Source organism: Pan troglodytes, chromosome 18, assembly GCF_028858775.2.
Source record: "Pan troglodytes isolate AG18354 chromosome 18, NHGRI_mPanTro3-v2.0_pri, whole genome shotgun sequence".
Classification (NCBI taxonomy): Eukaryota; Metazoa; Chordata; class Mammalia; order Primates; family Hominidae; genus Pan; species Pan troglodytes.
Genome location: NC_072416.2, coordinates 87,076,077 through 87,103,471, shown reverse-complemented (window position 1 = coordinate 87,103,471; position 27,395 = coordinate 87,076,077). Strand labels below are relative to the sequence as shown.

Below are 27,395 nucleotides of genomic sequence, written 5' to 3'. Positions count from 1 at the left end.
CCCACACTCTCCTCCGCACCCGCACTCTCCTCCGCACCCGCAGTCTCCTCCACACCCGCACTCTCCTCCGCACCCGCAGTCTCCTCCACACCCACGCTCTCCTCCGCACCCGCGCTCTCCTCCGCACCCACTCTCTCCTCCGCACCCACACTCTCCTCCGCACCCACACTCTGGTCCGCACCCACCCTGTCGTCCACACCCACCCTGTCCTCCGCACCCACACTCTCCTCTGTACCCACTCTTTCCTCCACACCCACACTCTCATCCGCACCCACACTCTGGTCCGCACCCACCCTGTCGTCCACACCCACCCTCTCGTCTGCACCCACACTCTCCTCCGCACCCACACTCTCCTCCGCACCCGCACTCTCCTCCGCACCCACAGTCTCCTCCGCACCCGCGCTCTCCTCCGCACCCATGCTCTCCTCCGCACCCACGCTCTCCTCCGCACCCACTCTGTCATCCGCACCCACGCTCTCCTCCGCACCCACTCTGTCGTCCGCACCCACGCTCTCCTCTGCACCCACGCTCTCCTCCGCACCCGCGCTCTTCTCCGCACCTGCGCTCTCCTCCGCACCCGAGCTCTCCTCCGCACCCGCAGTCTCCTCCGCACTCGCACTCTCGTCTGCACCCACTCTCTCCTCCGCACCCACTCTGTCGTCCGCACCCAGGCTCTCCTCTGTACCCGCGCTCTCCTCCGCACCCACTCTGTCGTCCACACCCACACTCTCGTCTTCACGCACACTCTCGTCTGCATGTGTGTGTCATACGTGCGCACATCACATGTCACACTTATGACGCTGCTGGGGGTTGCTGGGGGAACATTCTGGCACTTCAGGGAAAACATTCTTGACTTGACGCAGGGGCACCATGAGCCGCCAGACCCTAATTATTCCTTAGCGTCCACACCGGCAGTGGCATGACTTTAAACTTGGCAGCCGCCCTCTGCAGAGTTCAAGGTGATTTGCAGCCAATTCGCACATTTTTTTAAACAGCGACGACACTTTGGGAACCGGTTTAGCCTCCCCTGGCGCCTCATTGGTGGAAAATCCTAACAGAGGCCTCAGGTTTCCAGGGGTTTCCAGACCCTCCGCAGACAGCTGAGCCTTCCCCGCAGGCCCTGCACGTGGGAGGGTCCTGTTCCCAGGGCTGTGTGACCTGCCTGTCCCCAGCATCCCAGCCTCTGTGCCCTCCCCGGGGCAGGCCCTCCCCTCCCACGGTGGCACCTTTCTCCCATGGTGCCAGTTCCGCAGCCTTCAGAACCAGGTGCAGCCTCTTCCTGGAAGGTTCTCTGCTCCGCTTGTGTCTGGGGTTGTCTGTGGGACTTTCTGCTCCACACCTAAGTCCAGGCATGTGGCTGTGCAGAGGGCAGGGCCAGCTAACTCCTGCAGCCCGGGGCTGGGGTCAGCCGACAGCCGATGATCTCAGATTCCACCAGTTCTCCTCCTTTTTCCTTTTTCTTTTTTTCCTTTTTTTTTTTTTTTTTTGAGGCAGAGTCACGGTGTCACCTAGGCTGGAGTGCAGTGGTGGGATCTCAGCCCACTACAACCCCCACCTCCCTGGTTCAAGCGAATCTCCTGCCTCAGCCTCCTGAGCAGCCCTCTTTTTCTAAAAGAATCCATGCTTCTGCGCCTGTCTAGTAACTGATACAACATTCGAGACCCTGCCCTCCCCTCTGTTGGCCCCTCCACGCCTGTCTAGTAACCAATATGACAGCGAGCCTGACCTCGTCTCTGTTGGCCACTCCACCTAGCAGTCACGCCTTCACCCCCAGGGGCTGCAGCAAGGAGGGACCTGTGCCAGTGGCCAAGAGGCATTTTTAAAAATAAAACAATGATGTGGCATGCAATAAAGGGCTGGGAGGCAAGGAGGGAAGGCAAAGGAGCCCCCCCATCCCCCTTCCCCACCCAGCCCACCCACCTCTCCCCAGGGGCCGCCCTTCTTCCTTCCAGAGAAGCTCTGTCTGCAGATCAGACCACCTCTCACTCAGGCCGGAGTGTTCTGCAGCCATCCCTGAGGTCACACAGCCCTTACTAGACAACATGCACACGCAACACCCACCCCACGAATACGCACAGGAATACACACGCACACATACACCCACATGTACACGTGAGTGCACCCACACACGGACACACACCCATGCACACGCATGAATACACATATGAATACACACATACACCCACATGTATATGTAAGTGTATATACACGGACACCCATGCACACACATGAATACACGCATGAATACACACGCACACATAAACCCACATGTACACGTGAGTGCACACACATACACGGACACACACCCATGCACACACGAATACACACATGCATGAATACACATGCACACATACACCCACATGTATATGTAAGTGCATATACACGGACACACCCATGCACACACATGAATACACGCATGAATACACACGCACACATACACCCACATGTATATGTAAGTGCATATACACAGACACACAGCCATGCACACGCATGAATACACACATGAATACACGCATACACCCACATGTATATGTAAGTGCATGTACACGGACACACACCCATGCACACACATGAATACACACATGAATACACATGCACACATACACCCACATGTACACGTGAGTGCACACATACACGGACACACACCCATGCACACACATGAATACACACATGCATGAATACACATGCAGACATACACCCATGAATACACATGCACACATACACCCACATGTACACGTGAGTGCACACATACACGGACACAAACCCATGCACACACATGAATACACACATGCATGAATACACATGCACACATACACCCATGTGTACACGAGTGCACACATATACACACGGATACACACCCATGCACACAGGCACCCATGGACACACATGAATACAGACCCATGCACCCACGTACACTCACGCATGCACACTCACACGCACACACGCCTAATGGATAGAGGGCACCGTGACGTTCCTGAGAGGGGAAGGTGGCAGGGAGTGGCCCAGAGAGGACGAGATTCTGACTGAGGTGACCAGCCACACAGCCCACCAGGGCGCCCGCCCACCCTGTGTCCAGCCCACGTGTCTGCTTGTTCTCTGCGCTTCCCCCTTAGCGCTCCCCCCTCCACACTCCCCTCCACGCTCCCCTCCACGCTCCCCTCCACGCTCCCCCCTCCACGCTCCCCCCGTCCACGCTCCCCCCGTCCACGCTCCCCCCTCCACGCTCCCCCTCCACGCTCCCCCTCCACGCTCCCCCCTCCACGCTCCCCCCTCCACGCTGCCCCCGTCCACGCTGCCCCCGTCCACGCTGCCCCCCTCCACGCTCCCCCGTCCACGCTCCCCCCTCCACGCTCCCCCTCCACGTTCCCCCGTCCACGCTCCCCCGTCCACGCTCCCCCCTCCACGCTCCCCCGTCCACGCTGCCCCCGTCCACGCTGCCCCCTCCACGCTCCCCTCCTCCACGCTCCACTCCTCCACGCTGCCCCCGTCCACACTCCCCCCTCCACACTCTCCTCTCCACACTCCCCGCTCCATGCTGCTTGTGGAGCTCCTGAAGGAGCTGTCCCTCCTCTGAGTTGAGATCAGACTGGAGAATTCACTCAGATAGGCAGACCCAGAGCAGGAGGCCACCACCCACCAGTTTCCCCACCCCCCGACCCACCCATAGGCCCCCCAGCCCCATCTCCCCACCCCACACCCACGCCTCCTCCTGGTGGCACCCCCAGCACACGGATCTTCAACGGAAGCTTGCTTGTCTGCAATTCGGCTGCCTCCCTTGGTGGCTTGGGGGCATGGAGACAAGAGAAGGGACCCGCTACCCCCAGGACTCCCAGGGTGCCAGGGCCAGTGCTGGGTAAGGACAGCACCCCTTCCTCCCTCCACCCCTGCCCCCGGCTGGCAGCCACACCCCCACCCCCACCCCGCCCAGGCAGCGGGAGGCCCAGATGCCGGGGCCGCCTCCCCCAGGGCGCTCAGGGAGTTGCTGTTGGCAGGGCAGCTCTAGCAGCTGGGCGAGGAATGTGCTTCCTTTGTGTGCGGCCGCGGGGCGAGCAGGCCCCGGACATCTGGGTCCCATTTGCGGCCCTTTGGGGAGCAGGGAAGATTTTTCACTCCAGCCTCTGAGCTCACCACTCTCCCCCAGCCTTTCCAGGCTTTGTTCTACCAGCAGGGTGCTATACAAGACCAGGCCCTGGGCACCATCCGCAGGGTGCAGGGCAGAGGGTCAGGGCCCCTTTGATGGCACCTTTGATGGCTTGGGGCTCTGGGCTTAAGCCAGAGGACAGACCCAGACTCACCCTGGTCGCTTTAAAAACATGGCAAGAGTGTGATGGCTGTGACAGCGTCCTGCCCAGCGACCACGATCACATTTTTGGTCTAGTCGTCTTTCTGTGCGTCTTTTTATTTCCAAAATAGAACCTCATGCTTTGTCGCCTTGTTGATGTTCACTCATAAGGGATGTCAATACAGAGCGTCCCGTGACATCATTTTTGCAATTAAATGTATGCTTGTGGCACTGCACACAGAAGTGTGCTCCACAAAGCATCATGTGCACACAGCTACGGGCCTGACAAACGTTTTCCGACCTGCCCCCAAGGCCTCCGATCCCCCTCTGGTCACTGCGCTGTCAGGGTGGCCACCATTCCTGATCTCTAGCATCACAGAGTGTTGCTGCCTGATTCTGATTTTTCTAGAAACGGACTCTCGCATCCCATGCTCTGCGGGGCCTGGCCACCGTGTTTGTGAGAGACTGTGTGCAGTGCTGTACGTTTGTGACACCGTGTGCAGTGTTGTACTTGGTGGGCCTGTCCTTTTTCCTTGCTGTATTGTATTTCATTGTGTGGCCGTACTGCAGCCTCGTGTCCCTCTACCTCGGTGCACGCTTGCTGAGGAAGTGGCCGGTGCAGCTGTGGCTCGTTGCTCTGGAGGCACCTGTGTCTGTGGGTTGGCTCTTCTGCAGGTTCTGTGCCCAGGAGTGAGCCGGCTATTCCAGCAGCTGTGACTGTTCCAGTCAGCAGATACCAACAAACAGCTTTCCAAAATGAAGGTGGCCATGGTGTGATTTTCAGGTTCCTTAGTTTTGTGTCGAGTAGATAATTTATCTACCCAGCCCTCTCTGAGGAGTCATCGTATTTATTCCGTTTGTCATTCTCATAAACGATGCTGTGACGAACATCCTTGTAGATCACTGTTTGTGCACATGTCCCGAGAATGCATTCCTGAAGGTGGAATTGCTGGTCCCGGCTGAGACCCCCCCCACAGAGGAATGAGGTGTGGAGTAGCGGAGGGCAAGTGCAGCATTGCCATCTGAGGCCTGGTTCAGCTAGAGACAAGATGGGTCACTTGTCTTCTCCAGCTTCCCAGCCTCCCTCTCACCAGCTGTGAAATTTGATTGTCTCTCAGGTCCCTTGCAGCTCTGATATGTTGAGATTCTAAGTACCAAAGTGTATCAGTCAGCTATCGCCATGTAACAAGCTACCCTCAAACAGTGTCTCAAAGCAACCACCCTTCTTTGGCTCACGGTTCTTTAGGTTGGCAGTTTTGGCAAGCTCAGGGGGGTGGTTCTTCTGGGCGTGGCTGGGTTTGCTGGCTGGTCCGTGGTCAGCCACGGTCAGTCCAGCTCCACCAAGTGGCCGGGCCAACCCTGTCCTGCGTGTGTCTCATCTTGGGCGTGTTCACGTGGGGGCTCCACAGAGGGCTAGTGGGGCTGCCCGCCGCTGACCTCCAGGCTCAGGGTCATCTGACATCCCTTGTGCCACATCCTGCCCCCAGCCAAAGCAAGTCCCCCGGCCAGCCCAGATCCAGGGGGCAGGGAAGTGGACCCCGCCTCTGCACCGGAAGAGCTGCAATCCCGTCCAAAGGGCAGGGGCTTTGGCAGGGTGGGAAATCGAGGCCATTAGCAGGAAACGCACCTTGGGGGAGAGGGCCCTGAATAGCCATGACCGGCATTCCCTGGCCTCCTGCTGCAGAGCAGACTCAATTAGCCTCTTATTCCTCAGACGCACCCCCGGGAGGGGTGTTCCTCCCACTTAATGGATGAGGGGAGCTGCCCGCTGGGCTCACACGGCAGAGGGGGCAGGCCTCGACTCAAGCCCAGCCCAGGCTCTGTCCTGCAGCAGCGAGCCGCCCCGTTGAACCTGCAGAGGACAGGGCTGCCATGGGAGGCAGATAGGGGGCTTTGTCCTTATGCGCCAGTCAGCAAACCTTTACGGGGCCCTGCCGTGTGCCAGGTGCTGTTCAGGGCCCTGCCCTGGGGGAGACGGGCGTAAACACAAGGACCAACACAGACGGAGGCTTCAGACATTGACGAGTGGCTGGAGAAGAAAAATGGGTGATGTGGCAGAGAGCATGGGGGCAGGGACATGGGTGGTCAGGGAAGGCTTCTCTGAAGAGGGACATTTGCGCCAAGACCTGAATGATGAGGAGAAGGCTATGCAGAGATCGAGGAAAGTATTCCAGCCAGAGCGAAGGCCCTGAGGCCAACGGGAGGGACAGAAGCACAGCTGGCGTGGCTGGCCAAGACTGACGGAGAGACCCCCAGCCCATCTGTCCCCATCTGGTCCCAGGACGCACGGCACACTTTGTCCCATCTTCCGCATTTCTTTGGCGAGCCCTGGGTTCACTTGCAGGGTGCGGCTATCCAGAGAGCCTTCTTGGTCCTCAAAAACCCATGAGGGAGGCTTTCTTCTCTCCTTGGGAAAGGAAGAGGCAAGGCCAGGTCCGCCTGGAGCCACGTAGTGGGTTGGGGAGGCGCGGGTGGGCCCAGCCTGCAGGCAGAGGCCGGCCTGTGCACCTTCCAACGGGAAGCCCTGGGCCGGGGCCCGGAGGGAGTTTGTGAGATTTTTGTCTGCTACGGTTCAGCAGCACTTCTGTGACAGACGGGACCTCTGCACCCAGGCCGGCTGAAGGCATGCCCTGGGTACCTGTTCGTGGTGGTGATGGCAGCCGGTGGGCAGTCTGGGCCCTGCCAGCCAACTCTGGGCAACAGAGCTTCCCCCACACAGCTGCGAGGCAGGAGGGGGGGGGTCTTCACTGTGCCCCAGAGACTCTCCGATTGGTCCCCTTCCCCAACACTGATGCTCAGTGTCACCTATGGGCCAGCTCTGGGCACAGTGCCAAAGACAAGCCCCACCTGCACCAGCTCCACGCGGCCGTTGTGGCTGGACAGATGGCCCGAAGCATGACAGCTGGGTGGCCAGGGCGAGCGGCCAGGCGCTCTGTTCTAGACGCTTTTCGTGAGCTCATGTACTTCGTCCCTCCGTGATTCTGCGGGAATTCCATCCCCATTCCCATTTTACAGATGAGAAAACTGAGGCTAGATTAGGAGACGGAAAAGCCAACTCCGTTCCTGCAGGGAGAGGGCGCCTGAGATTCCCGTTCCCTCCCTGCCCCTGTCCTTCAGATCGCCAGAGATGACGTCCCCGTGGCAGGGCCACAGAGGGCTTTTGAGTTTACGAAAGCCTTTTTGTTTGCTGTGACCCCACCCAAAGAGGCACTGCATCTTACCCAAGGGGAGCCAGAGACTCATACACATTTGGGGACGGCCCCCACCCCGAGTTCACACAGTCGGTTCACACAGCGGCGCGGGAGGCGAACTGGGTTTCCTGCCACCCGGCCCCACTCTGTTGCCATGGCAACCCCGTGACCTCCATCGTCATCACCCACAGGCCTTGGGGTCAGGGTCCCTTGTTCCTGTCCACGGCGGGAAGGGCAGCAGGAGTCAGTCAGTGGGGCCAGAGGAAGGGCCCGCCCTGGGTCAGGCACATGAGGACCTGGAAGGGCCTGGGAGAGAAATAGGACTTGGCTCCTTGTCCCTGTGGGGGCGGGAGGGTCTGCCTAGACCGATGGCAGAGAAGGCACTGCTCCCCGTGTTTATATGGCTGCTTATTCGCCAGGCAGGAAGGCTGGATACAAGCCAGATGTGGAGGCGGCTGCAGGGCAGCGCCTGAGGCTCTCAGGCCGCCTCTGCCCACCCCAGATCCCCACACTTGGCACAGCCCTGGAGGCTGGAGCAGGGGAGGGAGCTGCCTCCTGGTCATCTGGATACGAGGGGATTTGGGGGGACACCCACTGTCCTAGAGCCTGCCTAGAAGGGGCCCCACGTCCCTTCACTTTGCCTCTGTCTTGGCCTGGGAGCCCCGGGTCTGATGCTGGTCAAAGACCTTCTCAGGGCCCTTCCCAGAGTCAGCACCAGGTTCTCCTCTGTTTCACATGCCCCTCAGGGGCACCAGAGAGTGGCACAGAGACCCCGCTGCGAGGGCCGCCCTGCACTGCTCACGCCATCCACAGCTCACCCCACAGCTCTTCCTGAGGTGGGAGGGCACTGCCTGTCCCCAGGCCTTCAGATGACAGTGGCTCCGGAGGACACTGAGGCTGGGACTGTCCGGTCCTCAGTGGGCTGTGCCTTTCCAGGTTTTCTCAGTCACCACGCAGCAAGTGTTTGCTGAATGCCTGCAGTGTGGCCGGCACTGTTGTAGGCTGTAGAGGAAGCCCAGCCCTCCTGGAGCTCACGGGGAGCATCCACAAGAGAAGAGGAGGAGCAGGACAGGCGGGTGGGCTCACCAGCAGAGCTACAGGGAGAGCCGGTGACAGGAGGGGAGCCAGGGCGAAGGGCGGCGCGGGCTGCAGCATCACCGGGAAGCAGGCAGCCTGCAGCAAAGGTGTGAGGATGAGAGGCAGACTTGCGGGGACCTGGTGGAAGTGCATTCCCTGCAGAAACAACGCCATGCAAAGGGCCTGGGGCAGGTGCGGCGAGTGACCGAGGCACAACACAGGCGGGTGTGGGGTAGTGCGTGTGGTTAGGCCAGAGGGGACAGCTGGTGAGGCCGAAGGGGACAGCCAGGCACCAAGCGAGGAACAGCTGGGCCACTGTGGCACTGGCCAAGCAGCTGGGGAGCCGCCGTGGGAGCCGCCGTGGACTGCTCTTGGGAAATGTGTGCTGGAGGGTGGCTCGCCCCTCTGGTTCCCCAGAAAGCCAAGTGTACAGGTTTACCTTGGCCTGGGTTCACTGCACTGGACGGCTGCCCGGCCAAGTAGAGGCTGGAGTTCAGAGGCTGGGGCTCCATTTCTGGCTCTGCCCGTCACTCACTGCATGGCCGTGGCCAGTGACCTCAGATGACCTCACCTCTCAGGGGCAGCGTGGGTGTGGGGTCGTCCATCTCCGGGGCTGTGAGGAGGCGGGAGGGCGGCCGTGGACGGATGACTCTCGGGGTCTCCTCTTTGCACATCTGTGCCTTTCCCAGAGGAAGCTGTGGGACCGTGTGATTCTGAAGGAAAATAAACAGCTGTTTAAAGCAGTGGTGTCCTCCGTCCCAGCCACTGTCATGGTCACCCGGGTTGCAGTGCTGTCCTCCGTCCCAGCCGCCGTGATGGTCACCCGGGTTGCAGTGGCGTCCTCCGTCCCAGCTGCCGTCATGGTCACCCGGGTTGCAGTGGCGTCCTCCATCCCAGCTGCCGTCGGGGTCACCCGGGATGCAGTGGTGTCCTCCGTCCCAGCCGCCGCCGGGGTTGCCTGGGATTTGCCAGTGACTGCCACGCGTGCATTCATGTCAACCCTCACCCCCATTGCACAGATGTGGACACTGAGGCTGCCCACCCAGGTTGCAGGGCCCGGAGCCTGAACTCAGCCCCTTAATTCTGCACTTTTATGGAGGAGCCAACTGAGGCACAGCACTGTTCTGGGTCCAGAGCCCGTCCTGGACCTGTCCTGAGCATCTCCGAGCCTTGCCTGCACCACAGCCCCAGAAAAGGCTTTGCAAGAGGCCTTGCTGGGCCTCTGAGGCTGGACTTTGGGGCATCCTGGGATGAGGGTTCGGCTGGACTAACAGGAGGAGAGGCCTGGAGCCCTCGGGTTGGTTGCAGGCCGTGCCCTCCTCCTCCCCTGCCTGGGGCCTGTGGTCAGCTCCAGCAAGGGCAGAGCCAGGGCCCCCCGCTCCCCGGGAGCATATTCCAAACCCACGGAGAGGATCGGATCCAGAGCCAGGTGCCCAGGGCCCGTGCCTCAGTTTCCCCACCTGACAGCCTCTAGACCTTCGGGGGCACGAAATGAGGTGTTCTGCACAAAATGCTCGGGTCAGGCCTGGCACGCAGTAGGACGTCATCACCATGGCTATGTTGCCTGTGCAAAGGCCTCAACAGTCACCTGCGTTACCTGCCCAGCGTCCTATGCCCCAAGGCTTTTGTGAGGGGTCAAAGGAGGTTACAGCGGAAGCAGGGCTTGTTACTCCAGAGCTGGCGAGGGTACGAGGCGGGGAAGGCCGGAAAGATGAGCTCTTGCACTGGTGTCCATGGGTCCTCCTTCCATGGAGAGTTCTGGAACTCCCGGGCTGGGAGCCCTGGGCTGTGGCTGTTTCCCAGCTGGGCAGGGCGGGCTGGGTGCCCCCGCGGACGGGGAAGTGATGGATGAGCGGCCCCGGCACATTGCAGGCTCTTTCCCACTCGCTCTGCCCAGCCTGCAAAGCGGCTTCCTCTCCCGGCCCGTTAGTGACATTTCGCTGGGAACTGGATGTGCGGTCTGGGAAAGACACGGCCTCTCCCATGGGCCCCGGGGAGCGGCCTCCAGGGTCTGGGAATTTTCTTTTTCTTTTTTTTTTTTTTGAAACAGAGTCTCGCTCCGTTGTCCAGGCTGGAGTGCAGTGGCACGAATTCGGCTCATAGCAACCTCTGCCTTCCAGGCTAAAGTAATTCTCCGGCCTCAGCCTCCTAAGTAGCTGGGATTATAGGCACGCACCACTATGCTCGGCTAATTTTTGCATTTTTAGTAGAGACGGGGTTTCACCATGTTGGCCAGGCTGATCCTGAACTCCTGACCTCAAGTGGTTCGCCTACCTCGGCCTCCCAAAATGCTGGGATGACAGGTGTGAGTCACCACGTCTGGCAGGTCTGGGAACTTTCTTGATGAGTGGGAGCTTGGGAGGCAGATGAGGCTGCAGCCAGGGCTGGGGGAGGAACTGGCACCCTCCCCCTGTCCTCTTCCTTTAGACGTCTGACCAGCTCCTGCACGCCCAGACCCTTTGGGGAAAACCGCATAGAGGGAAACCCAACATCAGGGCAGACTCAGGCATGCCCAGAGAGGGGCGCACTGTGCCCAGAGCCAGTGCCTGAGCCATCGAGGGTGGGAAGGACAGGCAAAGCCCCTGCTCTGGGGTGAGGGGACAATTAGAAGATGCCACCGTCAGTCATGGGCAGGGGGAGTGAGAAGGACACTTGGCAGAGGCCCAAGCCACAGAGGGAGGCCAGGAGGGCAGGTGCCTCCCCTCGGGGTTCCCAGGCTGCAGGTGCCCTCTGTGGCCAGTGGGGAAGGGGTAGCTGGGCCAGGTCACCTGGATCCACACCTGGCTCTCCCCCTCCTCAGCCTCTCTGTGCCTCTGTTTCCCCACTCGTAAGATAGAGAAGCGCAGGCTCTCCCTCAGGGCCGCGGAAGAATCCGTGAGGACAGGGTTGGTCCTCTGTATGAGATTCCTCTCCTCCGGGCGTCAGCGCCCTTCTCGTCAGATTCCGCACCCGCTGCCCACCTGCCTCTGAGCCAGGGCCATAGGGAAGGGACTGGGACCCAGACTGACCCCACCCACCCCAGCAGGAGGACCTCAGTGCTGTTCTGAGCCAGGGAGGGGTTAGGATACTTGTGTAGGCCACAGGAGGATAGCCAGGGTGGGGACAGCAGGTGCCCCAGGGACCCCCTTGTGCTGGGCGGCCAGGCCTCAGGAGCCCTCCCCAAATTCCATGCTTTCTTCTGCACAGGCAGCGCTGGGCCTCAGGAGCTGTTTGAAAATACATGTGGGTGTCCTCGGGGACCGGGGTCCCCTTGCAGCTGATGTAGAGTTCAGGGATGCTGGAGGCCTCGTTTCTCTTTCATGGGCACTTCGAGCTCTGGAAAGAAAACCCCTTGGGGTTTGAAAGATGGTCCTTCCGCTCATGCCTCAGAGCCGGCCACCCCAGGTGCTACCCCAGACCCTGTATGGTGACGGGCCACCCACCCCAGCCTCCAGTACGAGTCAGCGTCCCTTCGGCCTATGTGACACCCACAGGGCCGCGCGTCCCAGCGTGGGGCTGGATGCCTGGGCTGTCCCAGCAAGGCTGAGTCAGGGTCCAGGCTGGCTGGCATCGGGATCGTTTAATCTCCTGGGGGTTCCAGGCACATGCCCTGGTGCTTCTGGGCTCTGAGACCCAGAACAAGTCGCTCACCCTCTCTGGGCCTCAGTTTCCCTGTCTAGAAAGTGGGTGTAGTGACAGGGCCCGCCTCATGGGGCAGCGGGTAGACGGTGCTGAGAATAGGCCTGGGGCGCCAGGTTCCTCCGTGACATTAGCCCTTCCTGCCACTTCTCTATTCTGCCTTGAGACAGAGACGGTCCCCTTTCTGGCGCTGCTGAGCCCCCGGGGTTGCCTGAGGGCCATTGCACCAGGGCACTGGTGTCTACTGTGAAGCTCCGTGTGTCTGGGCGGGGCCGTCTTGCGGATGGAGCAGGGTCAGCAAGTGGTCTTGGGGACGAGGGGATGCGGCCAGGCCTCTTCCTGTGTGGTTCGCAGCCGTGGGCTGGTAGCCCACGGGGCCTCCGAGCCTCGAAGTGGGTCTGGGGAGTAGAAATGGCCCGTGGCCAAGGTGCAGGGCCTCAAAGGGGAATGGGGTGGGAAGCCAGGCACCTAGGAAGGACGAGGCTGCCCCTGTCTAGCGGTGTCTTAGCCTGGAGAGGAGCCTGCAGTTAGCCTTGGTGGAGCTGTGGGCCGGTGGGAGCTCCAGAGACTCCCCACACTGCTTGGGGGTGCAGGGATAGAGGAGGATAATAATAGCCACCATTTCGAGTGATGGCAGAGAGTGCTGGACCCCCCTGCTGCGCACGGCCTCATCTCCATCCCCTTTGAAGAGGCAAGGAAATGGACAGAGAGGCTGTGGCTTGCCCGAGGAAGCCAGGCCGGCAGGACTCAGCCTCCCGCTGTGGCGGTGGGGTGGACCCGCTGTGGCGGTGGGGTGGACCCGCTGTGGCGGTGGGGTGGACCCACTGTGCCTCCCTGCCCAGCCAGCGCCAAGGAGATGGGTGTCCAGGGCAGCCATGGGTCTCCTGCCCTGAGCAACCAGCCCCCCATGTCTGCAGAAAGCACCTGTCCTGCAGCTGGGCAGCCCAGCCCCTCCCACCTGCCGCAGACTAGCTCTCAGCCCCGCCCCCTCATCCCCACCTTCCTTCAGCCCCGCCCCCTTCAGCCCCGCCCCTCCTCCAGCCCCGCCCCTCCTCCAGCCCCACCTCCCCTCAGGCCCGCCCTGATCATGGCGCTCCACTCACCCCACTTCCATCTTTGCTCTCCTCCAGCCCCTAAGCGGGGGCGGGGGGAACCCAAAGAGGCATTTCCCCTGGGGGCCTTCCTTTGAAGGCTACCCTGGGCGAGCTGCATCCTGGGGGGCCCAGTCAAGCACAGAGACCCTGCAAACAGGTCAAACAAGAGGCAGGACCGCCCAGTGTGCGGTGACATCCTGAGGACTGAACAGGGAAGGATGGAAGAGCTTCACGGGGGCGGGGCAGCCTCTCCTGGGGAAGTGAGGTTGAAGCTGAATCCCAGAGGGAACGAGGGGCGGTTGGGGGGTCGTGCATGGCCCTGAGCCCCGCACTGGGGGAGAGCAGGGAGATGGGTGTCATGGAGTGGGTGTGGGCTGGTGAAGCCCCATGTACAGTAGAAGCTGCTGAAGGGTATTAAGCAGGAGAGAGACGATGTGCCCGCCCCAGAGACGGCCCCAGCTGCTGCTGTGCAGAGCTCCCGACTCCCTGCTGCCCACACCCCCACCCCCCTCCTTCCCAGGTCCCTCCACAGGTCCTGGCCAACTCCCAGGCTGTTCTCTTGGCCACAAATGCTGTTCCTCTACCTTTCCACACTCACCCCTCATCTTCTCTGAGGGTCCTGGTCACTTTCTGCTTTCTCGGGTGGAGTCTGTGCCAGGGGCAGCGCCAGGAGCAGGTCCCGGCCACACATTGCTCCATGAGCCTTGGCCTGGTTTCCTTGCGTGCCAGGCAGGGCATGGGGAACTCCGCATCATCTTCCTGTCACCTGGCTTCCTCCACATGTACAGAGGAAGGAAAGTGAGGCTCAGAGAGGGGAAGAGGCTCTCCCTAGGCCACACAGCCAGGAGCACTCAAACAGGATTCAACAGACACCCGTGAGGTCCCATCACCTGCACAGCTGCCCCCACACAACCCGGGGTGGGGCCCGGAGAACGGAGGGGAGGACACCACCAGCTCCCAGGGTGTTCCTCAGGCACGGGGCCTCCTGCCCCTGCAGCCTCCGTTCGGCCTCAAGTTTGAATCCCAGACCTGCTGCCTCTTTGCAAGTACCTTGAGGCCTAAAAGGAGGCAAGCGTGTTGATGACAAGCGGGGACTTTGGAGTCCTGCCGAGCCCTGGCCCTGTGGGGGCAACACCAGGTCGTGGTTCCGATCCCAGCCCGCAGCACACTCGCGGTGTGACCTTGGGTAGATGACTTCATCTCTCCGAGCCTGGTCCCTCCTAGTAAAATGGGCTGATGGCAGTATCAGCCGCAGAGGGTCTCGGTGAGGATGCAATGAGTCGTCGATATCTGCAGAGCACCGAGAAGGGTCTTCCTGCAGTGAGCCTCTGTCCAGGCCTCTGAAGTAAAGGGACAGCCTCCTGTTCTGCCCAAAGGGAACCACACGAAGTCCCCGACTGCTCCGGACGCCGGCAGAGCACTGTCTGCTCTAGCTTCGGGATCCAGAGTGTCACGAGCACGCAGGTGGTGGCCACGAGCACACAGGTGGTGGCCATGAGCACGCAGGTGGTGGCCATGAGCCCTTGTTGGGTGACGGCTGTGGTGACTCCTTGCGCCGTGGCATGACGGCCCAGCAGTCTCCTGGCCACCCTCTCCACCTTAGGAAATGTGGCGTGTCCTTCCATCCTACGAGCGCCCGTCCAGCGCCCGGCACCAGCTCCCCAGTGGGGCTCTCTGCATCCACTTCTGTTTTATTCGAGTCTCGTGGCTCAAATGTAGCCGCCTCCATGGGAGGGCTTTGGAAAGTCCAAACAGGGGGCATCCGCAGTGTCCTGGACCTGTGTCCCCCAAGCCAGCCTGGCGTTTGAAGCTCTCGGCCGCATCCCTGCCTGCTCCCTTCTGGGCATGCCCAACCCACGTTGGCCCAAGGGCAGCCTGGTCTGGAAGGGCTGCCCCCACCAGGAACGCCCCTCTCCAGGAATGCCCCCCCAGGAACGCCCCCCCCCGCCAGGAACACCCCCACCACAGGAACGCCCTGCCACATTCACCTTCTTTGATTGTCACCAGGGACTGGCCACCAGCCTTGCAGCCAGGCAGTGTTGACGGCCCCCACAGCTGTGGCCACACGTGTGCCCAGCCATCAGCCTCCGGACAGGCGGGTGGCCAGGAGGAGCAAGGCGCCCCGTGGGAGGGAGGCCAGCGGCTGTGCGGAGGGGACAGCAGGTGCCGCGAGGCCTGTGGCTGTTTACTGGCTGCTTTCTCCCCCCACCACTCCCCACAGGCCCAGCAGAGGGGGACTGCTCCACTCCTGCCTGGAGCACTAGGGGCCGGTTAGAGCCCAGGCGCCACTGCCCTGAGATGTTGGGCAGGAGCTCAGCACCTCTGAACCCCTCTGCCCCTCTGTAAAAGGAGCCGGCGGCAAGAGGATCAGGAGAGGTTTGCGCCGTATTTGGCATGTGATCGCTGTAGAAGTCATTTATCCGTCACCTTCCACAGAGTCCGCGTGGCCGTGGCCCTGGGTGGATCTCTCCGTCTGACGATGGTGCTGGGGCCCCGGGAATGGGGAACGGGCAGAAGCAGGGGCAGCGCCCACAGTTGACTAATAACACGACAGATACCAGCCCCCAACTGTGGCCTCACCTGTTTCATGCCCCGGGCTGTGGGTGAGACCCACAGGTGTTAGCAGGAGGAGGGTGCGGGGCAGTCGTGGGTGAGACCCACAGGTGTTAGCAGGAGGAGGGTGCGGGGCAGTCGTGGGTGAGACCCACAGGTGTTAGCAGGAGCAGGGTGCAGGGCAGTCCAGTATTCAGCAGATTGAGGATGCCTACCTACCTTGCTGCTCTAAGCCGCTGAGGCCCCCGAAGTCTCAGCCACGGATAGCAGGTCTTTCTGCCTTGCTTTGGCACTGGATGACCTTGCCTTACGATAAATGGGGAGGCCCTGGGGCTTACACCCGCACCCCCTGCAGAAAATGCCACAGACAGGGTGCTGGCTTGGCCTCCTGGTGTCTCGGGCAGGTCTGTGCTGCAGGCCCTTCGGTTAACCTTGTCTGCAGGTCCTGCTCTCTGGGTGGCACAAGGGGGCTCAGTGCCCCCCCAGTCCCGGCCCACCAGCGCCTTGAGCGTTTTTCTGCCCCCCTGCTCTCTGGGTGGCACAAGGGGCTCAGCGCCCCCCAGTCCCGGCCCACCAGCGCCTTGAGCGTTTTCCTGCCATCTCCGCACACAGCTGGCCCTGGGTAGAGCTTCTCAGACTTCAGGGAGCCTCAGACCACGAGGGAATCTTGTTCAGCTGCAGGTTCTCATTAATCATGTGTCCTGGCGTTACCACCTGCCGGGGGCTGCGCCCAGCGCGGCCAGGCCTCGGCCATCCTGAAATCAACGCCTCATCCGCCTGCTGGTGGCCGCACTCGGTGTGGCCAGGCCTTGGCCATCCTGAAGTCAACGCCGCCTCTGTCTTGGCTGCCCTATGAATCACCGGGGTAGAAGACCGTTAAAATAGAGGTTTTGTCGCCCTAAATGGCCTGCCTGCCGGCCTCTCCCTGGGCAGACACCGTCCCCCGCCCCCCAGCCCAGGGGAGCCTTCTAGCATCTGAAAGTGGAAGGGACTCTTAGAACCATGGCTTCCAGGGCCGGACCAGCAGCAGCGCCACCTGGGAACATGCCGGAAAGCAAATTCTGGGTCTCAGCCTGACCTGCTGAATCAGGACTGGGGGAAGAGGCTGAGGTGTCTGAACACCCCCCGGGGGATGCTCATGGAGGTGGGAGCAAGGCACCGCTGCCTCGGGGCACTGCCCACTCCCTGGTCTGTAGACGCCTCAAGCCTGGAGTGGGGCACAGCTCTCCCAGGGCCGCCACACACCGAGGGCCCCAGCTCCAGCCTGGCCGGCCACCTGAGATGAGCTGGCCCAAGCCCGTCCTCCGGCCTCGTTCTGCCCCCGTGATCCTGCACGTGGGACGTCAGCCACCTGTCAGGACACCTGGGGCAGACTGCCCCAGCGCTGGGCAGACACTCAGTGGGGACTTGGCTGGGAACCGTGGGGCTGCGGGCCCTGGCCTTTGCACTTAGCCTGCTTCACCGACTCTTTCTTTCTCCTTTGGTCACAGCCCCAGTGGACAGGAAGGCTAAGGCCTCAGCGATGCCGGACTCCCCAGCGGAGGTGAAGACGCAGCCCCGGTCCACACCCCCCAGCATGCCGCCCCCACCGCCTGCCGCATCCCAGGGGGCCACACGCCCCCCCTCCTTCACTCCACACACACGTAAGTAGCCCCCACCTGGCAGCCGAGGGCCAGGTGTTTCAGGGGAGCCCCTTGTGTTGTTTGAAATTCTGAGCTTCCTGCCCGGAGCCAGCGGGCACCTGCTGTGAGCCCTGAGTGTGAGGCGCTCGTGTGGCCCAGAGCCCAGACTTGGCCGGTTCAAATCCCAGCTTTCCTGCTTCCCACTGTGTAGCTCCGGGCCATGTCCTTGCCCTCCGGGGGGCCTGGGCTTCCTCTTCTGCAATGCAGGTCCTCCCAGGGCTGTGGTGGGGCTAGGTGAGTCCACACAGGCCTTTCACCAGGGCTGGCCGTGGGTCAAAGCCGGCCGCTGTGCCTCAGGCTTCCTGCCTCGTCCGGCAGGCCTAGGAATGCCAGGCTCATCCAGAGAGAACGTGGAACTCGGATGGGGTCAGGGGCTTCCGCAGGGTCACACAGCAGGTCACCTGCGTACAGGCCCCGTGGACAGACCACAGAGACGGCTCTGGCCTTGGAGGGACTCAGATCCCAGGAGCTCCACAGCCCAGCTGAGCACGGGGGCCAGGGTGGGGGCCTCGAGAAGCTGTCAGGCCTTGTCTTGCTGGCCCTCGCAAGGGGTTGGCCGTGCTTGGCGCACAGAGCCGCCGATGGTGGGCCCTGGGAGGCTGTGGGGCAGGGAACAGCCAGTTCTCATCACAGTCACCCGCAGAGCCTTGGCTTTGAGGACAGACATTGGTGCTCTGTGGCCCAGTTGCTGGGCCGGCGGGGTGGCAGCGTCCCTGTCCCTCAAGGCCGGGAGCTCAGGAGTGCATCTCAGTGTCTGCAGTGGGGGAGACGCCATGTACCACCTCCACATGCAGCGGCCAGAAAGCCCTGTACCTGGGGGACCCTCCCCAGGCTCTGAAACTCAAATGAAGCCCCTCTCTGGGCAGGGAGCCTGAGACTTCCATCCTGCTTTCCCCGGGTCCCCCACAGGCCAGGAAGAGCTGCTTCCTCAGTCCCTTTATGTCACGACTGTCCCCAGAGCACCCGGTGGCTATAGGCCAGGCCTGGCTCCCTCCCTGGCTCTGCCGCTGAGGCTGGGGGCCTGCTCCGCCGAGGGCTTTGGCCATCATCTCCCTTCCATCTGGAGAGAGCACTGGCTGTGCGGTCAGGCAGCAGATTTGCGGCCCTGTTTGTAGGATGTTGGCTCCGAGTCAGCCTCCCGACTTGGTTGGGGAATGGGGTGGCCCAGCAATGGGGTGCCCCGACGTGTGCCGCCCAGAGGCAGGTACAGCTGGAAATGTGCCCAGCACTCAGTAGGAGCCAAACAGCCTAACGCCTACTCCCTGCACCCGCGGGGGCGTCCACGTGTCATGGAGCCCTTACTGGGGGCCGGCCCTGCCTCAGAGAGTCGGGACGCCACACTCACGATTTTGCAGGTCCTGAGGGACAGCGGGCCCAGCGTGCAGGTCCTGGCTCTGCAGAGCTGGCCACGGTTTCTAGTGAGAGGCTGGCTGAGCTTTTTCTCACATGTCCTTGTCACACGGCGATGTGGCCGGGCTGGGATCACCCTTCCCTCTCTTCGGAAGAGCCCTCCGGTCTGGTACAAACCACGGGCCGTCTCTCTACCAGGCAGCTTGCGACCACACTGAGCCCACATAGGTAGAGGGAGACCGCTGGTGTGTTAAGTTTGCAGCATACCCCAGCCCCGGGGGAGGAAACGCTCAGGACCGACCACGGGAGACCCGGCCATGGGCGCAGTGCCTAAAACACCCGCTCTACAGACAACCTCAGGCCCCACTGTCAGGGACAAACACCGTGGGCTGAGCCTGGTTCCCCAGACCCTCAAGGGTGCGTCTCCCCCACCTGCTCTTCCCTGGGGACCAGCAGCCTCTGCTTCGAAGGTGCTGGTCTGATGCTCCTGGCTGGAGGTGGGTTGGGATCAGCGGAGCCTCGGGCTCTGCTTCTGGAGACCTGTGAACGGATGTGAGGGCAGCCGGCATGCCTGGGGCTGGGGTCCTTCCTGCTCCCTCCACTCCCAGCCCGCCTTGGGGTCATGTTTTTGGGGTGAGGTCCCAGCTGGTTTAAGGAGCATGAAGGTTATGAAAGAGATAAGCAGGTGCTTTTTCTTTTCTAAGCCGATGCTTTAGTCCCACTGGGCTGTCAGCAGCATCAGTCTGAGGCTCTGGCCACCCCTGAGGTGGCCTCAGATTTATCCCCTAATCCACACAATTCCGTGAAAGCCAGGTGGTTGGCCGCACCCCTGCCCCTGGCTGGTGGGTGGTGGGTGCCCTTCAGGGGCCACAGCTCAGTTGCAGAGCCCTGCCGGGAGGCTCCTCGCCGGGGACTGGCCTCTGAGCCAAGCTGATGGGAGACTGAGTCTGAACGGAGACTTGAGGGCCGAAGTTTCTCTTGCCCAGTGACAGCCCTGGGCGCAAATTCATCTTGGAGTTGAAGCTGCGGTGCTGCTGTGGGGTGGGAGGTGGGGAGGGGGGAAGGCATATAAGGAGCAGGGACCCAGACCAAGCTCCTCTAAAGCTGGGAGGACGCTTAAAGGGCTAAGGCTTTATCCTGCCCTTGATTACCCCCATGACAGAGAACTCACTACCCGTGTTTACTAGAGCCTGTCTTCCTGTGGCCTGCGCCACTAACTTCAGCTCGAACAAATTCAATCTTTCTTTGTTTTTTTATATAGTAGAGTTTGGGTCTCCCTACGTCGCCCAGGCTGGTCTTGAACTCCTGGGCTCAAGCAATCCTCCCGCCTCAGCCTCCCAAAGTGCTGGGATTACAGGCGTGAGCCACCGCGCCCAGCCGAATCTTTCTTCCTGTTTGGTGCTTCCTCCTCCAGCGCTGACCCAGGGCTTTGTTTTTAGAGACTCCAAGCCGAGTCTCAGGTCACTTTTAGGACACGCGGCTTCGGCCCAGGTCCCTGAGGATGGTGCTCATGGGGTCACAGGGGCCTTCTGGGAAGAGGACAATGAAAACAAGGGGCCCCGCCCCTGCTCATAGAGAAGCCGCGGTTCTTGTAGACTGTGGAACAGTCCTGCCAAAACGGCCCTTAGGGATCACCCACTCTCAGAGAAGGAAACTGAGGCTCGGAGAGGGGAGTGGCCTGGCCCCAGGTGGTGACAGAGCCCCGTCAGAAAATCACTCTGAGAAGCAGGAAACGGCGGCCCGGGCGGCCCTGAGGGCAGAGTCTCCTGCCCAGGCCCCTCTGAAAATCAAAAATCACTCTGAGAAGCAAGAAAAGGCGGCCCGGGTGCCCCTGAGGGCAGTCTCCTGCCCACGCCCCCACCAAAAATCACTCTGAGAAGTAGGAAAAGGCGGCCGTGGGCGCCCCTGAGGGCAGAGTCTCCTGCCCACGCCCCTCCTGACAGCGTGTTCTTCTTATTTTGCTTACAGATCGAGAGGACGGGCCTGCGACGCTGCCCCACGGCCGTTTTCATGGCTGCTTAAAATGGTCTATGGTCTGTCTCTGTAAGTAAAATAACAAAAACCGCAGGCCTCCCCAGAGGTCTTCACCACAGCACCCTCAGCTGGCCCAACACTGCTGCCCTGGGGGCGCTCAGCTCTCCTCCCCGGCCTCCGCACCCTCAGCATTGCCTCTGCTGTGTTGGTCCTGCCTCCTTAGGGAGAAGAGGGCGCAGGAGGGCAGAGCCGCCGGGTCGCTGCATCCCACAGACCCTCCGCTCCAAGCTGCGGGGCCTTAGGCAGGAACAGAGCCTCTCTGAGCTCTCCTTCCCCAGCAGCAAAACATGGCCAATGGGGCTGACTGCGAGTGCCGAGGGGCGGGGCGAGACACTGTCCCTGGCCAGCCTGTAGCTCAGCCATTGCTAGGGCAGACCCCACCTACCTGGAGTCCCAGCTGCAACTCCTATTGCCAGGGTGACCTTGGTCAGGTACCACCCCCCGTGCCTCAGTTTCCCCACCTGTAAAATGGAAGTCATCATGGCCCCTAGTGCCAATGGTGTTCTCCAGGAGCCGGGAGATGGTGGGGCCGTGCACACACTGAGAGGTCAGCAGACTTGAGTCACCAGCAGACGTTTCTGTCAACCTGCGTGGCCCATGGCGGGCGTTCAGGGAGCACGGGCTCTTACCAGGTGGTGTTTATAGTTTTTGTCAACCACTGAGTGCAGCCATGCTTGAGCCCATCAGACAGACTCCGGTCCATCACTACCAGCCAGCCTGGCAGGACGGCCCAGGTGTGGCTGTCGCGGCACTCCCGGCTCTAAGAACGAGGGCGGCAGAACAACTGTGCGTTGTTTCTGTTGCACAGGGCTGTTCTTGTCACAGCCATTATTCTGTGATGGGCCTGGCCACGCACCCGCGCCTGGCGTGCAGCTCCTGGACAGTGGCTGTTGTCACCCACTCTGTGATCTTATGGATGGCAAAGTTGGTGAATCCCAGATCCCGGAGCCCCCACAGCAAGGAGCAGGGGTGACAGGAGGGGCTGCGTTAGGGTGCCTCTGTCGCATCTGACCCCCCCACCAAGGTTCTGAGGCTGGGGGAGCCACGGGGGTGCTCGCGTGTGCCCCCAATCCTCAGCTGGGGACACGTGTGCAGTCTAACTTAGGAACACACCTGTTGTGGGAATGAAAGTGCTTGTGCCGGGGTTATTTTTGGCGTCTCTTTAGCTGCTGAGACTGCCCAGCAGCGCGGGAGGGAGTGCGCGGGCAGGCGAGGGTGAGCAGGCCGCCGGAAGGACCAGGCACCCAGGGCAAGGCTGGTAAGCACACCTAAGGGAGGGCCAGGCCCAGGCCGGCCGGGGCGGTGGGCAGGGGCCCCGGCGTGCACTGTGGCGCGTCTGAGAAGCTGCTGGAAGGTCCACAGTCCTGACGACAGTCCCTCGTGTCCTGGAGAAACCAGCCTCCCGCTGCAGTGAGGTCTCCCATGGTGACGGGCCGTCTCCTGGCCTGACTGGGTGACCGCAAGTGGCTATCCTCAGTCTTGACGGGGTGTGTGTGTGTCAGAGTCCACCGTGTGGCCACATGGAGCTCACCAGTGAGAGGGAAACTCAGCAGCGCGGTGGGGTCCTCCGGACAGAGCCTCAGAAGGCGAGAGACCAGGGGCTCAGTGCATCCTGCGTCAGCGTCCACTGTCCCCCCAGAAGAGGGAAAGCCCCAGAATACGACGCCGTTATCGGTGCCGCGCGCTCCAGAGGGCCGGTGCGTCCATCCTGAGCCCAGGAAGGCGCTGCTAAGATCGTTCAAGCCAGGGGCGCAGACAGGCTACCCCCTGTGCAGGTTGCCCCGGTTGAAGGGAGCAGCCGCTCAGAACAGCGTGTGGAGGTTCGCAGCCCCAGCAACAGAGATGTCTCAATCCTGCAGCCCCCCCATAGGAAAGTCTGAGGCCACGCATGCACTCAAGGTTTTGTGCCATATCTGGCCTGCGATTAGTGGTTTCCAGAATTCCACTAGGTATGGGGGCCGTTTATTGCCAACAGCCTCACACAACACCCAACCCATAAAACCAGTCAGGATGGAGCAACCCTGGGGGGCTGACTTGGGCAGCGCAGGAGAGGCTGGGGAAGCCCAGGTCAGGCCTGAGCGACTCTGGCTGGGGACACACAGTACAAAGGAGGTCACTGCCATGCTGTCCTCTGGTCCCTGGAGCCCCACTTGGAACTCCAGGATGGGTTGGGAGCCATTTGCAAATGAAGAAACTGAGGCTAGGCGCCGAGTCTGACTCACAGGGCACGTCTGGGCCTGGCGGCCGGTCCTCACTCCTAACCAGGGCAGCTTCCCCCAGCCCTCAAGGGCAGGGCTGTGTCTGTCTGGACTTCCTCACCACGCTGGTGTGTCTGAGGGCCTCTGTAGCATCCCCCGCCCTCCTGGCCTCCCACAGCCCCTGCAGCGGGTATCTGTGAGGCCCAGGCTGGAGTGAGAGCAGAGTGAGTGCTGGGCCCCAGGGGAGGCCGTCGTGGGCACACCTGTTCCCCCCGCTCCACCAAGAACATCCAGAGCACAGGGCCGGCCTCCCCCCTGTGCCACTGTGCCCAGCGCTGTTTGCTCGGTGTGTGGGGTCTGCCGGGGACGGGAGGCAATCTGGGGGAGCCGGGCTGCCCTGCTGTGTGTCTTCGGTTCCTCGGAGCCCATTTGCCACATGGGATGTGTGTGATAACCGCGCAGCCTGTGTGCAGGTGCAGAGCCCAGCCTGGGCCACAGCACAGCTTCCTGACCCGGGAGCACCTCGCAGGTGCCACTAGACCACGGGTCGGGAAGGTGGGAGCCTCAGGCGGCTTCTGGGAAGGCGGAGTGGAGGAAGCTGATAGCGGCCACCTAAAGGTTACTGGAGGGACACTTAGAGAGGGCCTGACCCCTCAGAAGGGCCTTGTTGGAGGTACGGGCTGGTCAGTGCCCTCTGGAGGGTGCGGCCCCTTCCGGTCCAGGCCTGCAGGAGCGGGTAGAAAGGGAGGCCTGGCCTAGCCGGAGCCCCAGCTGTGGGGACGCAGCCCAGGAAGAGGGGCCGGCACGTAGGCCCCCACGTCCCATGTCCCCTCCCGTCCAGGCAGAGGCCACAACACTCAGCAGGGGTCACCTCCCAGGGGCCAGGTCAGGATGGGCAGGGCTGGCCTGATCTGAGGGGTACGCCAAGACCCCCCACCATCCAGGGCACAGGAAGGAAACAGCTGGTGCCTGCCGGCTGCCCAGGGGGAGCCGCTGCACCAGCCCAGCCCAGGGGTGTCTCCATCCTGGAGAAAGGGTTTTCCCCTCCTCCTCGGCGCACACAGGCCAGGCCTCAGCCACAGGCGCGAACACACGGCTGGGGCCTCGGAGGAATTCCGCCCTGAGGGAGCAGGTGGCTCTGAGCTGCCACCGCCCCCCCCCCCCGCCTAGACCCACACTCTCAGCACGGGTGAGGGGTGGGTCCCCTGGAGAGGGGCACTTGGGGCCGCAGTGGAGCAAGAGAGACGAGCGTGTACGTCATAGCCGTGCACGTGTGCGTGCATGTGTGTACATTGTGTGCATGTGTATATGTATGCATGTGTATATGCATGTGTGCGTGCATGTGTGTAAGGGTGGTGGGGGGTGAGTGCAGGCAGGGAAATGGAGGGCTCGCTCTGGGGGCAGGGGAGTTGGTACCCTTTGTAGGGAGCGTGTCCTTCTGTAGGAGGCGGGAGCCAGCCGTGAGTGTGTGCGGGGCTTCAGTCCTCCTGACAGAAGGAGCTGGCCAGGACTTCAGGCCTCCCAGAGGCATCCAGTCCCCCTCCCCTGTCAGCAAGGGACTTGGGAGCCCTGTGACCTCTGACCTGCCTTCAGAGCCTGGAGGTCGCCCCTCAGGCTCCTGAGGCCAAGGGCACAGGGTGCGGGTGTCCCGGGCACAGGAGGGGTGTGCTGGCCGCCTTGCAAGAGGCTTGGCCTTAGCTCTGTCACCTGAGAAAAGGGGTGAGGCCCAGCCCTGGGACTTTCCATAGCAGCCCCATGTCTGCCAGGCCCCTGGAACGCTGACCCCAATAGCAGGGCCAGCCAGGCAGTCACGTCTCAGTGGTCAACAGGCGGCCCTGCAGCGCGCTCATCAGCTGTTCCTTATGTCACCTGCTTGTCCTCAACATGCACTGGCCTGTGTGCACGTGCATCTGCGTGTCCAGCCGCCAGGGGCAGGAACCCACCCAGTGTGTCCTTGGGTGTCCCAGCTCCTCTGCCCCCTGGAACCCCATTAGCAGGCGTTGGGGCTGTGTGCAAATGAAGGCATTGCTCATGGCTGGGAGTCACCTGTCTGGGACATTGCTCAGGGCTGGGAGACACTTGTAGGAGGGACATTGCTCTGCTGGAAAGCACCTGCAGCGCACATTGCTCAGGGCTGGGAGGCACCTGTGTGTTGGGGGGGCACATTGCTCAGGGCTGGGAGGCACCTGTGTGTGGGAAGGCACATTGCTCAAGGCTGGGAGGTGCCTGTGTGTGGGGAGGCACATTGCTCAGGGCTGGGAGGCACCTGTTGTGGGGACATTGCTCAGGGCTGGGAGATGCCTGATTGGGGGTGGGGGTATTGCTTGGGAACATCATGCCAGAGGTGATGGTAGCTGGCCTTTTGGGGGATGAGTGACTTCTCATTTTCCAAGTCTCCTGTGCCTCCAGAAAGTGGGAACTGAGCCATCAAGCCCCCGATGTGTGGAGAAGCCCCTTGCTCCCTGTTCACAGTGAAAACCTGAGCCAGCCTGGTAGGGTTGGTGTCTCCCAGGCCAGGCGTAGGGGCCACACCCCTGCTGGGTGTGAAGGGCCTGACTTCAGCCCCAGAGCAAGTCCCAAGAGTGGTGCCAGGCAGGAGAAGCCACACTCAGAACGCAGTCACTCCACGGCCACCACCATTGTGGGTGCCATCCCAGCCCTTACCCATTGGGGACCTGGGGCAAAGAGGCTTCACCTCCCCGGGAATCCATTTCCAGGTCTGGAAGGGGGTGTGTGTGACCTCTCAGAGCAGGGCCGGAAGGACAGATGGTCAGCATCCTAAGGGCCAGCTCAGCTGCCCTGGGCGGGCCCAGGGCTCCTGCTGTCATCCTCAGCACTACTGTCCTTGTGTCTCATCATTGTTGCCGTCACTATTGACATTGTCACCTTAGTCGCTGCTTCCCTCACTGTCGCCGCCGTCTGGGTTGTGTTGTCACCATCACCTTTGTGTCCTCATGTCCGCTTCCCTCCTGCAGTGATGAACGGCAGCAGCCACTCGCCAACAGCCATCAATGGTGCACCGTCCACACCCAACGGCTTCAGCAATGGCCCGGCCACCTCGTCCACAGCCTCCTTGTCCACACAGCACCTGCCCCCGGCCTGCGGGGCCCGGCAGCTCAGCAAGCTCAAGCGCTTCCTCACCACACTGCAGCAGTTTGGCAGCGACATCTCCCCAGAGATTGGGGAGCGCGTGCGCACACTGGTGCTGGGCCTGGTGGTGAGTTGGGCAGGGGCAGCCGGGGCCTTGGGACGTGCATATTCCCTCCGTTTAATGAGGTTGCAGCCACGGCCACTCCTTACATGGGCTCCACGCTGACAACCGGGCGTGGACCCGCTCCCACGATGCCACCTGCACCCTCTCAGGCCGTGCCCAGCTCCTGGGCTGCCTGCCTGCCTCCAACACGGAGCCTCCTCCTCGGGCATGGGTGGGTCGGCGCTGGCTCATATGCCGAGCGGTGCTGATGTGAGGTGGGTTTTCTCCCCTGCAGAACTCAACACTGACGATCGAGGAGTTTCATTCCAAGCTTCAGGAGGCCACCAACTTCCCTCTGCGGCCGTTTGTCATTCCCTTCCTGAAGGTAATGCCAAACCCGTCCCCCGTGCTGCGGGGGCCTCCCTAGAAGGCCCCTAATCCCATTCCTTGCCAGCGTGGACAGCGGTGGACAGGCGGGAAGGGGCTTAAGTGGCCAGATAGGCAGGTGGATGAAGAGGTGTCAGGCATCGATCTTGGCCAGCCTGGGACCCTGTGGTACCCTAGGGGAGCACTGCTGACTAGTCAGGGTTGACTCCTACTAGTTAAGGCCTGAAAATTAGTTGCCAGACCGGATGATTATCAGCCCTTAAATCCAGCACAGGACAGAGCTATCCGGTTTGCCTCTGGTTGATGTTGGCCGAATGTGCTCGCTCACTCCACGGGTGATTTTTGAGCACTGACGACGTGCCAGCGTGGGGCAAGGCTCGGGGATAGGGCCCAGGACATGCAGCAGGTCCCTCTTGGAGCCAGCACCCTGGGGTGGGAAGGCGTTCGGTCCACAGCCACTGTCAAATCTGCAGCTGTACGTGGTGGAGAAATATTCCGAAAGTCCTTTGCGTGGAGGCGTGTTGGTGAGGGCTGAGGATGAGGGCGGAGCTAGGTGCAGAGCCAGCGCAGGGTTTTCCAGACAGCAATAACTGCACGTGCAAAGGCCCTGAGGTATGGGGCGCCCGCTGTGCTTGAGGAACAGCAGAGGGGTTAGTGTGACTGGAACAGAATACGTGGGGTGGAGAGAGCAGCGGTGAGGGTGGGAGGCGGTAGACAGGCGGGAAGGGGCTTCTGT

General features: G+C 61.7%; 1 protein-coding gene across 5 annotated transcripts in view; it reads left to right on the top strand.

Annotated features, from left to right (window-relative positions):
- The window catches only part of CBFA2T3 (CBFA2/RUNX1 partner transcriptional co-repressor 3), a 104,567-nt gene that overhangs the window by 59,594 nt on the left and 17,578 nt on the right, over positions 1-27,395 (top strand). For 2 of the 5 annotated variants that reach the window (XM_054669603.2, XM_016930393.4), the window contains exons 2-5: positions 17,306-17,458; positions 20,816-20,890; positions 26,055-26,296; positions 26,568-26,657. In XM_054669603.2, coding sequence (XP_054525578.1) covers positions 17,306-17,458; positions 20,816-20,890; positions 26,055-26,296; positions 26,568-26,657 — 560 coding nt within the window. Of the gene's footprint in view, positions 1-17,305; positions 17,459-20,815; positions 20,891-22,087; positions 22,140-26,054; positions 26,297-26,567; positions 26,658-27,395 lie in introns of those variants that run through there. The other 3 variants (XM_054669604.2, XM_016930395.4, XM_016930396.4) reach the window with 2 other exon arrangements.